This window comes from Chrysoperla carnea, chromosome 1 (assembly GCF_905475395.1).
Source record: "Chrysoperla carnea chromosome 1, inChrCarn1.1, whole genome shotgun sequence".
Lineage (NCBI taxonomy): Eukaryota > Metazoa > Arthropoda > Insecta > Neuroptera > Chrysopidae > Chrysoperla > Chrysoperla carnea.
In genome coordinates, this window is record NC_058337.1 from 74616228 (window position 1) to 74630173 (window position 13946).

At 31.2% G+C, this 13946-nt stretch overlaps 1 protein-coding gene across 3 annotated transcripts; it reads right to left on the minus strand.

Annotated features, from left to right (window-relative positions):
* Positions 1–6607: 6607 nt before the first annotated feature.
* LOC123305743 (cuticle protein 18.7-like) lies at positions 6608–13692 on the minus strand. 3 transcript variants are annotated; one of them, XM_044887545.1, is made up of 2 exons: positions 13627–13681; positions 6608–7457 (listed from the first exon to the last, which is right to left on the minus strand). In XM_044887545.1, exons 1-2 carry the CDS (start codon positions 13636–13638, stop codon positions 6840–6842), a joined length of 630 nt encoding a protein of 209 aa, XP_044743480.1. In that variant the 5' UTR covers positions 13639–13681; the 3' UTR covers positions 6608–6839. The 3 variants fall into 3 exon arrangements, with proteins under 3 accessions (XP_044743480.1, XP_044743478.1, XP_044743479.1); XM_044887543.1 differs by lacking the exon at positions 13627–13681 and adding an exon at positions 7533–7615; XM_044887544.1 differs by lacking the exon at positions 6608–7457 and adding an exon at positions 12792–13551 and having other exon boundaries at positions 13627–13692.
* Between the last annotated feature and the right edge of the window lie 254 nt (positions 13693–13946).

The following is a 13946-nucleotide window of genomic DNA, read 5'->3' on the forward strand; positions in this document are numbered from 1 at the left end:
GAAATCGGCACTAATTGTGATTTCAGAAAATTCATTTAAAACATTTTATTTCATTTAAGAAGAACTGTTGAATGGTACCAATTTCATCAAAATAAAATAAATGACATGGCGAAATCCAACATCGAAACTTTTTTCTGATGAATTTTCAAACCTGTGCAAGTGCAGTCTTGTGCTGTCGGTTATTTATAGCTATGGTTTGATAACAACTAAATGAATAAAATGAACTCTAGATTTATGAACTAATATAATTCTATTTTCTTATTAAAACAAAATTTTTGAGCAATGAATATGGGTAATTGATTTTTCGGCTATCAAAATATGTCATCAAAGTCATTGACCTCATTTTAAATTTGCCATAGCTTTTCTTTATTCATTGCATTCATTTTGAGATGGAATTTGCAAGATGTAACATTTTTAAGATGTAATAAATTCTCTTTGAATAGTAACCCAGGTTTTTTAAGGTTTTTGCATATAGAGAAGCAAGAAAGAGATTAATTTAAAGCACTACGATGTCGCTTTTTAAAGAAGCAATATCATAATTTCATTTTCTCATATGCAAATGAGCCAAAAATTACCTTACGTGTTGAATTTACAGTTTAGGAAATTTATGAAGAACAGAATAATTAAATTGAAAAAATAAAATTCGAATCGGCAACTACTTTACTTTAATATCAATAGCACATTAAATATCAATATCACATATACCTTACTATAATAAAAGATTATTATTTTAAGTCATAATAATTTTGAATAGATAAAATCATCTAAATATAATCTAAGTGCTGTCTTGTGTAAAAAAATTACTTACCTCCTATACAAATTGATTCATTAACCCCCCCCCCCAATAAAGGAAACAAAAAACAAACATTTAAATTTTCATTCTTTATATTCAAAATTTTAATTTTTTTATAAGCATTTTGTTTTGAAGTGTATAAAATTATGTACAAAATAATTAATTATTGTATAACAATAAAAAAATACTGACTAATTGAACATTTATGTGATTGCAATCACTTGTTTTGTTATAAATTAAAGACATGGCTCTGAGTCGTCATAAAATCTTAATAAAAAGACATCTTAAAAAGACAGCGCTCTGCAATAATAACGAGTGCGCAAAAGAACACAGTTGGTGTAATTAGGTATGCGGTAATTACCAGCCACCATGATGATAGTCACCATGATATTGACCATCGTCATAACCATGACTGTATGCACCATGATCGTATTCACCATGGTATGAACCATCATCATAAGCTCCATGAGCAGCACCATGACCACCATGAGCAGCGGCAGCATGAGCAGCGAGATGAGCAGCTTTAGCAGCAGCTACTTCAGGTGTATCATGTGGTACAGCACCATGACCATGAGCTAAGGCTGGAGCGTAAGCCCATGGGGCAGCAACGGCAGCACCGTATATTCCATGACCGGCATGTCCACCAGCGGCGGCATGGGCAGCAAAATGAGCAGCTTTAGCGGCAGCAACTTCAGGTGTATCGTGTGGAACTCCATGACCAGCAGCAGCATGTCCGTAGGCTGGGGCAGCAGCATAAGCAAGAGCTGGGGCATAATGTCCATGACCACCGGCAGCGGCATGGGCAGCAGCATGAGCAGCACGTGCAGCTACATTTGCTGGTGGTTCTAATGGAACACCATGTGGTCCAATTACTGGAATGTGTTGTGCACCATGGTGAGCTGGTGCCCAATAACTAGCTGATGCTACAGCTAATAAACAAGATACTACCACCTGTAAAAAAAAAGTTAATCCGTAAAGTTTATCCACAAGCACACTTCACTTTAGATGATTACTAGTAATTTAATTTCACTAGTAATTACACTGTTTTGATTACTTACGAAAGCTTTCATTTTGTAATGGATATTTGCTATACCTCCAAATTAAAGGACTGTAGAGCGACTGTGCTTTACAATAAATTTTCATCGTCTTTATATACTAAAAAACATGAAGAAAAGAGGTAATCAAAAATGATATCTCCCCCATTCGACACACCACACAAAGGGTGTCTTGGTGTTAAACCAAGGTTCCTTTCTCTTCCTAAACATGTGTTTAAAGAACGTTATCTAGACAATGGTTAATGGTTGGAGGTAGAGGGTAGGGTGATAACATTTATTAAATTCATTAAACAGAAAAAAATAAAGAATTTTTCATATACAATAAAATATTCAAATGTGTAGTAAATACGTATAACTAACTACCTAACCTACCAAGTAATTAACCACACATACATATTACGTACTTAAATATGTGACTAAATGTAATGAATGTAAGGTAAATCTGGTAATATGAACTTAATATATGTTATTGCGTTACTCAAACATTTATAGATACAAAATCTATATATACAATGTAATTAAGTTTTTATCTAAGTTTTTCAAAAACGAATTTGAATATAAAAAACGGTAAAATAAGAGCATTTTTGTTTTCATGAAATGAAAAATTTTCTAGATTTATTTTCTGAGGGCATCAGAATTATCAACAGTGAAAATACAACATTTTCACTAAAATAAGATATCCATACGACCTTTTGTTGAGCAGAAAAAAAATCAAAAAGAGATTATTAATTTTTAGCTTGGTTTTTTTTTTGTGTATTATTTATAACATTTGAATGATAAATGACTTTTGCTAAAATCATAATTTATTGGCTCTCAACTTTTTTTGTACGACGCACCGTTTTCCTTAAGAAGTCGAAAAACCTCAAAACAATGAAAATTACCGCTAAAAATCATAATTTTTAACAATGAAGCCCATTGTTTGCAATTTTTTTTTTCTCAATACAACCAGACTATAAACTATAGAGTCAGTATTTTCTTACAGGTACACTATGTGTTTTTGAATAATACGTTATACAAATAATAAATAATAAAAATAAATTTCCTTTATAAAAGTCTAAGCTCTACCACCCATGTTTACCCTAGTAATTGTAACATACAATATGAACTTGAACTAATATTATTATATTATTATTACCAATCATAATAAGTTCTTGTTTTTAATTACTTTCTTTAGTATGTAATATTTTAAATTTAGATTTTAATAAATCATAAAAAAAAAAATTGTTTGACGATTCCGGCAATGTCAATCAAATTATACATATTTGGAAAATATTTTAACGTTTATTGATTTAATAACCATTTACATCTATCAAGGGTTGTACGAAAATTTTGGAAACACGTGGGAAGCAACGAAATATTACTTCTATCGGAAATAATCTCACTAATTTTTGATGATACCAAAAATCATTCACGACGAATTTTTTCCAGATATTTATTTCTCAAAATATAAACATGTACATTGTAGAACTGCAACTGAAAAAAGGAGGTACTAGTTGACATTTAAAATTTCTCCCCATATTAAAAAATTTTTTTTTTTAATTTTCTCTTACTTTTAACTATCCTTGTCTGTATCGAGAGCAATTCTTTTCACAGCTTTATTAACCGAATTTAACGCGTTACTATTTCATTTAAATAGCCTCTCCTCAATTTTTCCCGTAAAAAGAGCTTCTTTCAATTTGTTTCTCCTTGGTAATTGAGTTTGGCAAATCAACGGTTTTTCAGAAAATAATTTTTTATTGTATTTATTTTTTTGCATGGCAATACTTTGAAATATCTCTAAAAAGTTTTAGAACAGAATATTTTCTAAGGTAGGATAAATTATTGATCTAAATAAGGCCAAAAAAAATTTGTGAGGTAGTAGCCCTAAAGTATTCAAACAATACTGAAAAGTTGGTTGACGAAAAAGCAACTATGTATTTTTAATTTTTAGTAAATTTTTTTCTTGTTGGAACAAGTAAAAAACACAGCTGTATAACGTCCTTGCCCAGTTTTGTAGATGCAAATAATTTTTGAAATGTACGCGAGCTTTGCATCTATTTGAGTTTAGAAACGTAAAAAAGAAACAGTTCAAATGAAAATCAAACGGCTAGCTTACATAACTTTCACATTATCATGTTTTTTGATCCAATTTATGCTGTAAATTATGCTATAAATAATAATTAAGTAACGATTTGTATTTTTATTTAAGACTATTTTCCTTATTGTATAGCTCCAGGTAGGAAAAATCAAAATATCGGGTAACGCGTAATCTGTATCAACTAAGCCATTTCCCTTTCCTGGAAATTAAACAAACCAATCACTTTAAACACACATTAAAAAAGCTAATCGCTTTCTTGTGTACATGTAAGAAAAAATAGATTATTTATATCCAATCAATAATAAAACAAACATGCGATCAGATCCTTAAAAAATGATTGGCCAGAATCTTTTGAACAATAAAATAATCATTTTTATAGGTTTTGTTAGATTCAGGTTACTACAAATTACGAAGATTAGAGATTTATCTTAGTTGTCTATTCGTTATTCCGATAGGGATTCTCAGTGTTTTTATTAATAATAGAAATACTTAGAACATAAATCTAAATTTTCCAGTAAATAAATCTAAAAGTGGAAAAAACATGTATAAAAATGAAATAAATTCCAAATCATTTCTTATAAAATCGAAAATTGTCACACTTACGATGAAAAACAATTACGATAAAAATTATGATTATTTAATACAAATTAAATTCATGTTAAATCAATTAAATTATCATTTAGAAAAATTTATTACAATATAAAATGAAATTGATTTAGATAACATTGAATTTTTATAAGTGCATTGCAAGAGTAAATCAGATCAATTAAACCTAATAAATAATTCTTTTTTTTTTTTAATTTTTTTTTTTTTTATAAATAAAATAAATTTTTTACTATGTAAGTAAAACTACCTATAATTATCGTTTATATTAATTATTGTTTGTATGTGTTAATGTAATTAAAAGTAAATCATACGGCATTTTATTATAAAAAATATACTAGCAGTAGTGGATCTATATGGAGGAAAATTTACTAAATGATTAGCGATAATTTTCGTACGTAATCATATTGCACCAATTTGTATGGGGGTTTGATTTCTGGAAAGTATCCTCCATGCAATGTTTTATCAAGCATACGGTTTATTTAAATTTTTTATTATAAAATTTTTTTTGCAAAAAATTGAACCGGCTGCACAATAAAGCACAAAGAAGTAAAAAAATAATTTTAAAGAATCATTTCAAATCAATATTTTTCATGTTAATACACGGAAATATAGGTTAAAGTAAAAAAAAAACCAAACAAAAAAGGAATTGTCAAAATCAATCCATACTTAATTGGTGGAGCAATCACGTAACAAACATAGAAACAGTGGAATTTTTAACCTCCTCCTTTAAGTCGGTTAATGAGTGCTCAATCCGAGCAACGTATGGTTATTTACATCAGCTCTTATCGTCAATATAAATAGGCTCTTCTAGTGGGTGAAAACGTTAATGTTTTCACAAAGAAGTTGGCTTCATTTGGTTAGTAATGACAACATCCATTTGGTTAGTATTGACAACACACAGTGTTATGAAATTCTCTTTTTCAAAACAAAATAAACAGAATAATGACATACACAACTTGTTATACCATGTATATATGAAATATACATAGTATATTAAGTTTAGTCCCAAGTTTGTAACGTTTAAAAATAATGGTGCTAGGAAAAAAATTTTGTCATAGGTGTTCATAAAATCACCTAATTAGTCCATTTCCGGTTGTCCGTACGTCTGTCCGTCTGTGGACACGATAACTCAAAAACGAAAAAAGATATGGAGCTGAAATTTTTCAGGACGTAAAAAGTGAGGTAAAGTTCGTAAATGAGCATCATAGGTCAATAGGTCAATTTTATAATATGTACTATACTTGATTATCAGTTATGTATGTGTCACATGTTTGTATGTGTAATGTGATAAAGAAATCAACACTGACTATGCGTGGTATTTCAACAATTAACTCAGTCAATTGTTTGTTTTCACTTGTTTAAATTAAGTTTGAAGTTCGGATAATCTAAATGGCAAAGGTAAAAACTTGTCACCCATTTAGAAAAATTATAATATCTGCCCCTGTTTAATTGTTTGGTGATTATTCTTATTCAACAAGTGTAAGTATCTAAATCACTTTAGAGGACTTATGATCGAAGAACTATTTCAGATCATACCAACCGTAAATAGCGATGATAATTACATCTATGGCTACTAATTTATAGTTTGTGTTTCGTAAAAGGACGATTATTTTTTTCTCGCATAAATATTTAGATAAAGAATAGTGGGTGCGTTTGGAAACAAAATATGATAAAAAAAACTTTTTGCAATCGAAGGTTTCTAAATTAAAACAAGTTTGTTTGCTTTTGAAGAATTATTATTTTTTGTCTTTGGATATAATTTTCTGTCTGCAGATGTAAAGGATAAATATTTTATAATACCAGTTGTGAAAATCTGTGGTACCTCTCGTAAAAATTCACCCAGTCAAACCAAATTTGAGTGAATTCATAAAACAAAGTATTTTGGGAATCGTCCTTTGTAATTTACAAATTTATGGCATTTGATCAAACAAGGGGGGGGGGGGGGCTCTTCATTTTGGGATTTCTATATATTATTTTTTTATTTAATTCATTAACATCAAATTTATTACAATTTGCAATGCTTTTAATTATGCTACCACGCAACAAATACTTAAAAAAATATAAATGATAATGAAATCGTTGAACAAATATTTATTTTATTGAAAATATTTACAAAATATTTAGTTATTGTATAACAATAAGAAATTATTGACTAAAATATAACAAATGAAATGATTGGACACCATTTCATGTTATTAGACACACATTAACAGAGCATGGCAAATAGTCGTCATAATTAATTGATGTTAAAAATATTATTTATATCACAGCCGCTCTGGATTGGTCAACCAGAAGTTGTTAAAATTAATTACCAGCCACCATGATGGTATGAACCATCATCGTAACCGTGACTGTATGCACCACTGTTATATTCGCCGTGATAGGATCCATCATCATAAGCTCCATGGGCAGCACCATGACCACCATGAGCAGCGGCAGCATGAGCAGCGAGGTGAGCAGCCTTAGCAGCAGCTACTTCAGGTGTGTCATGAGGTAAAGCACCATGACCATGACCTAAAGCTGGAGCATATGCGTATGGGGTAGCGATAGCAGCACCGTAGATTCCATGACCAGCATGTCCACCAGCAGCGGCATGTGCAGCAAAATGAGCAGCTTTAGCGGCAGCAACTTCAGGTGTATCGTGTGGAACTCCATGACCAGCAGCAGCATGTCCGTAGGCTGAGGCAGCAGCATAACCAAGAGCTGGGGCAGCGGCATAACCAAGAGCTGGGGCAGCACCATAATGACCTCCAAGACCACCGGCGGCTGCATGTGCAGCAGCATGAGCTGCACGTGCAGCTACGTTTGCTGGTGGTTCAAGTGGAACTCCATGTGGTCCAATTACTGGAACATGTTGTGCACCATGATGTGCAGCTGGTGCATAATATCCAGCTGATGCCACTGCTAATAAACAAGATACTACCACCTACAACAAGTAATCCAAAAATTAGTATAAAAACACAAGGCACTACACTCAAATCACTTGAAATGGTACACTTACAAAAGCTTTCATTTTAATTTGATGTTAGACTTGCTTTACCTCCAAATAATAGGACTGTAAAGTGAATATGCTCTTACAGCAGATATTACCACCTTTTTATACAAAAATAAATATGTTGGTATGGTTATTAAATTATCCCCTGTTAATGATAATGAAATTGGGGACAATAACAAGGCTCCTTTCTCTTTAGATAATAGGTATGAATAATAATATACAAATTTTTTTTCTAAACAAAAAACTATTACTTGCAATTAATTATGCTAACAAAATAATTTATTTTAATATCCACAGTGACGGCTAAAGCATAAAAGTTTCACTTAAAGGGATAATTAAACATTACATATTCAAAACTTACAAGCGAATGATTAGAAAAAAGAATATAAAAAAATGAATTAGAAATCTCATTTATTGAAAGTTGCTCATGTTTAAAACTATATAAAGATAACTAGTAGATTCTAAGGACCGTCCCACGAACTTGTACTTTTCCTTCATTTACACCGTTAATTTTGAAGTATAGTCAATATATTGGCTCGTTAATGCGTTTTAAAAGCGAAAAACGTGGATTTATTGTACATGTTAGAGAAAAAGTTGATTGTTTGTAACAGTTGACTATTTTCTAGGTAGAGTATACTCTTAGTAAAAACATCAGTAACAGTTGATTGAAAATGTCTGCATTGGTTTAATTCAAGTGGATGAAAGTAAATTAATTTGATTTAAGTGTAATAATAATGTCAGGTTCCTTGTTATACAAATGATAGTCCACATTTCTATCAGTTTATTTTTTTACGGTAAGAAGGATATACGGACACTATCGTGTGTTTAGCGCGATTCTCATGTTAAAATAATTTGGAATAGATAATTAGCGTAAACAGTTTTTTTGGGGAAAAATTAATTTCTTTTTCATCTGATTGCGTTTATTCACTGACTCATCGGTTGGTCATGCTTTCAATGGGGTCGAGATGGCACGAGTCTGCGGATTTTTTGGCTTGTTGGTTAATCCTGTGATTATGTTTATTCACTGATCGTCAGAAAATCTGAGCAAAGCTCAAAAAACTTAAATAATATTCCCTTCATGTTAATCATCTATACACAAAATTATATTAACGTGGGAGTCAAGTTAAGCACACGATAGTGTCCGTATAATCTCACCCTTTTTTTTATTATATAGAGATTTTTATTAGTTTTTGTAAAACTTTTCTTTGTCTACGTATTAGAGTTACGTACAGTAATTTTTCTTAGTTTTTTTAAACTTTTCCATATACACTTATTAATAAAGGTTTTGCCTATGAGCTGGTAGACATTTTCCTTGGAAAAAGTCAACTTTTACCATCTTAAGACAGAGAGAGTATAATTAACCTAGCTATAGTTGTTAACGCTGACCAATAAATGTTGATCAAATTTCAACACTTTCGGTTTTACCCAACTTTTACTTAAAAGAAAAGTAACAAAACAACAATCAACTTTACCTATAAGAAGAGTCAGCTCTTACTGGAGAATCAACAACAGCTATGGGGTTGGGAATCGCATTTTTTTTTTATACACAAACTTACTATTCGAGTATATTTTTAAAATCTCAGCACCGCAATAGTAAAAAATTATTTTTTTATTAGGTCAAACAGCTAATCGTTTTCATTGAATAAAAAGATTATAGAGCGATTATAGAATGTTTTGATATATTTATTTATTTTGTAGAAATTTTGTGTTATTGTGTTTCAAGCGTGCATTTGAGTTTTGAAAGCCGATTTCTTTCGTTATTTAAAAATATTGTTTTCTTTGATTTTTGAATGTTTTGTGTTTTTAAAAATATGCTTTTGATGTTCCTGTTTTGAGTATCCAGATATTGTTTATACAAATTTTGTACTTTATCGTGCTACGCATTTTTCTTATAAATATTGTACTTGACCGTGTTATATTTTTCTTATAAATTTTCTACTTTAAACTTCAATGTGTTATTATAATTATCAATCATAATTATGGCGAAGCCGTACATCTGTATGATATTCTAGGTCTATAAGGTGACCTATAGAAAGGTTCCAATTAAAATCGGTAGATAGAGTCTTTCTTAGTAGGATTGTCCCATTATCACCAAATCTTTCGTTTCTTCACATTTTGCCAACTGTAGATAAATACTTCTGCCAGTTATAGATATTAACCCGGTCAATTTAAACATTCGAAGTTACATAAAGTCCCAACAAGCTGAATTTCTGTGAAGTTGTTCAAAACATAATTACAAACAATGTCTAGAAGTTCCCCATCATTCCCCTGTAAGGAAAAAATTTAATTCAAGGTCAAAGGTCAAAAAAATGAGTTTTTCGCGATTTTCAGCAAAACGGTACGTTTTATCATAAAAGTACCTCAGACAAAAATTGTAGATCACAAAATTATCTATAAAAAATGTATCAATACTTTTTTTCTTACGAGCCACCGTTTCTGAGATATAATTCTAAAAGTTATAAAAGTTGTTATCGTCATAATATGCACACGTTTCCACGCCACCTATGAGGTAGTGTACTTAGCGCGTTTTTGTTAACGTGGTTTCCCCAGTAGGCCTACTCCACGGGTCAGTTGTGATCCTGTTTAATGTAAAACTATTGCAAAATAACGGAAATTTTCAAAGATTGGGAAAGATAAAAGCGATGTAAATGAAAAAAAAGTGTTGAAGTTTATTCGTCTTATTCGTAAGTTTCAAATTCTTGTTCTTCTTCTTGATCTTCTTCTTGTTCTTCTTCTCCTGCTTCTTCTTCATCTTCATTTTGGATGCAAGTAAATTGCGTCAATAGCGATGTATCGCATGATACTTCGTCGGAGTCAAACGAATCCTCCATTGTTTGTGATTCAATATTAGAGCACGACCGGCCTTGACAATTTGTGCACGCCAAAGAACAAGACAGTCCGACTTTTTTGCAACCACATTTAGCACTGCATCCCTTTTTGCAGTTGCAAAAAATAGTGTTCAGCAGTTTTTCCGGCGCAGGTGGAATTAAAGTTTGAACTGGCTCTAATATATTGTTGACCAACTTCCAACCCCAGTCTGTAGGGTCTAGCTGATAACCAAGCCACACTTGAACTTGGTAATATACTCGAAGAAGATGTTGGTGAGCAGCAACTGAGGTTGGAGGAAGACAAGCTAATTGAACTTGTTTTTTATTTTTAGTATTTTTAACGAAACATGCATATCGATGTTTATCTAAACAGGTAGTTTTTTTAGGAGCTCCGTACATAGAAAGAAGAAAGAAGAACTTCTTGTCGAGTTAAATCACTTTTTTTAAAAACTTCAGCACATTGAATTAAGTCTTGTTTTTCAAACATTTTGAAAACTGCTGTTTTACCCCTCCTGTAAAATGCAGATGTCGTATCACAGCCAGTTATTGCGTGTAAAAATAGTACATGATCTTTACACTTTACAAAAGTAAATAAACTTTTTGATGAATATATATCTGATTGATGCTGAGCTTTTCCTGGTTTTAAGAAAAAAATAGTTTTTTCAGTTGGCGTTCGAGCAGTGAGTAATACAAGTAAGTCAACATCTTCACCAACAACAATAGTTGTATTTGTCAAATTGAATTGCTCTATTGCTGTTTCAATAATCAATACAAGACTAACGGTATTTCATTTATTATTGTAAGTATAAGTTACAATGACCGATAAAAAAATATTTAAACATTTTATATAATATATATATATATATATATATATATATATATATATATATATATTATATAAAATTTTACAACTCTAGATGTATAAACGTGGCGTACTCATGCATATTATGACGATAACAACTTTTATAACTTTTAGAATCGTTATATCTCAGAAACGGTGGCTCGTAAGAAAAAAAGTATTGATACATTTTTTATAGATAATTTTATAATCTACAATTTTTGTCTGAGGTACTTTTATGATAAAACGTACCGTTTTGCTGAAAATCGCGAAAAACTCATTTTTTTGACCTTTGACCTTGAATTAAATTTTTTCCTTACAGGGGAATGATGGGGAACTTCCAGACATTGTTTATAATTATGTTTTGAACAACTTCACAAAAATTCAGCTTGTTGGGACTTTATGTAACTTCACTCTCATTTTTTGTTTAAATTGACCGGGTTATATAGCAAATTATTAATATAAAAAAAATGTATATAAATATTTTTATAGAAACCATTATTTATGCTCATAAAAAGTCCAAATTTGGTCAAAATATTATATTAATATCGTACGTAATTGACATTTATTAAATCTGTAATTATTTAGAAATAAAAATAAAAATTTTCTAATTTAATTGAATTGCACAACGGGTAACGAGAAACTTAACGCACCTCCCCGAAGAATCTTAAATTTTTATGGCTGAGTATAAGTCAACAAATTGGCCAAAGCAATAGTGATAATTTTGAAAGTAAAATCGCATTAATTTTTACATGAAGATCATCGATCATATCTAGGTCGTCTAATAATTAAATGGGTATGAATTAAAAAGGAATATTTGAACGTGAAGTTCTTTTTATGTATAGTAAAGTTCATATCAGGCGATTTCATATCAGGCGTAGGGTAAGAATAGATATGTTATTCTATGGATTTCATATAAGGTTTACATTGAAAAATTAACATTATTTTTTAACAAATTTAAATAAGTAATGATGTTAATTTACCTTTAAAAAAATATTATTTATGCAATTTCGTCTCTTATTTTTACAACTTCTAATGTAACAAGTTTAAATAATTGTTATTTTCCAATCATTTTAATTTGACATTTCCTATACTGTTTTACATGTACTAAAATATTTTACATTTATGTACATATTTAAAAAAAAAAAAAACGCATGATTTTTGTAAATTTTTTTAGATGATAATTCTTTGGTCGTTTCCTCTGCTCCTGCCACCTACTATCCTTCCTGCCAATTGGTAATTATGCAACTAAAGAAACAGTGATTTATGAACCACTAAATCTTAATTACAAAATGAACTTAATATTTCTTTCATTTAAGTGCATAAAAGCATGCTATATAAAAATTCGGACCGAAATTTCAAATATTTATGAAGTTAAAGCCCTAAATACCTACATCAACAATTATTAATCAAACATTAATTATTCATTTGACCTAAAAGAGTTACAAGTTATTTTACATATAGATAATTAATCCTATGTTTAAAAAAAATTATTCAAACTGTAGTCCAAAGAACAAAAAAATGATGAATTTGTTGCATTTAAATTTATTTTATGAAAAATATGTACAAAATAATTATTAATTGTATAACAATAAGAAACCCAACAACTTGGACACCACTTCATGTTATTAGACACGCATTAACAGAGCATGGCAAATAGTCGTCATAATTAATTGATGTTAAAATAATTATTTATATCACAGCCGTGCTGGATTGGTCTCTCAGAAGTTGTTTAAATTAATTACCAGCCACCATGATGGTATGAACCATCATCGTAACCATGACTGTATGCACCACTGTCATATTCGCCGTGATAGGAACCATCATCATAAGCTCCATGGGCAGCACCATGACCACCATGAGCAGCGGCAGCATGAGCAGCGAGGTGAGCAGCCTTAGCAGCAGCTACTTCAGGTGTGTCATGAGGTAAAGCACCATGACCATGACCTAAAGCTGGAGCATATGCGTATGGGGTAGCGACAGCAGCACCGTAGATTCCATGACCAGCATGTCCACCAGCAGCGGCATGTGCAGCAAAATGAGCAGCTTTAGCGGCAGCAACTTCAGGTGTATCGTGTGGAACTCCATGACCAGCAGCAGCATGTCCGTAGACTGGGGCAGCGGCATAAGCAAGAGCTGGGGCACCACCATAACCAAGGGCTGGTGCAGCACCATAATGACCTCCAAGACCACCGGCGACTGCATGTGCAGCAGCATGAGCTGCACGTGCAGCTACGTTTGCTGGTGGTTCAAGTGGAACTCCATGTGGTCCAATTACTGGAACATGTTGTGCACCATGATGTGCAGCTGGTGCATAATATCCAGCTGATACCACTGCTAATAAACAAGATACTACCACCTACAACAAGTAATCCAAAAATTAGTATAAAAACTCAAGACACTACACTCAAATCACTTGCAATGGCAAACTTACAAAAGCTTTCATTTTAATTTGATGTTAGATTTGCTTTACCTCCAAATAGTAGGACTGTAAAGTGAATATGCTCTTACAACAGATATTACCACCTTTTTATACAAAAATTAATTTATTGTATCGATTATTTTATCCCCTATTAATGATAATGAATTTGGGGAGAATAACAAGGTTCCTTTCTCTTTAAATGATATTCATGAATAATTATGTACTAATAATTGAACTACAAAAAACTATTACTTGCAATTTGTAATGGTTGTAAAATCACTTTTTCTTCAACCGCAGCCAAAAGTACGTACTTGCTGCTTTTGTTGAGAGGC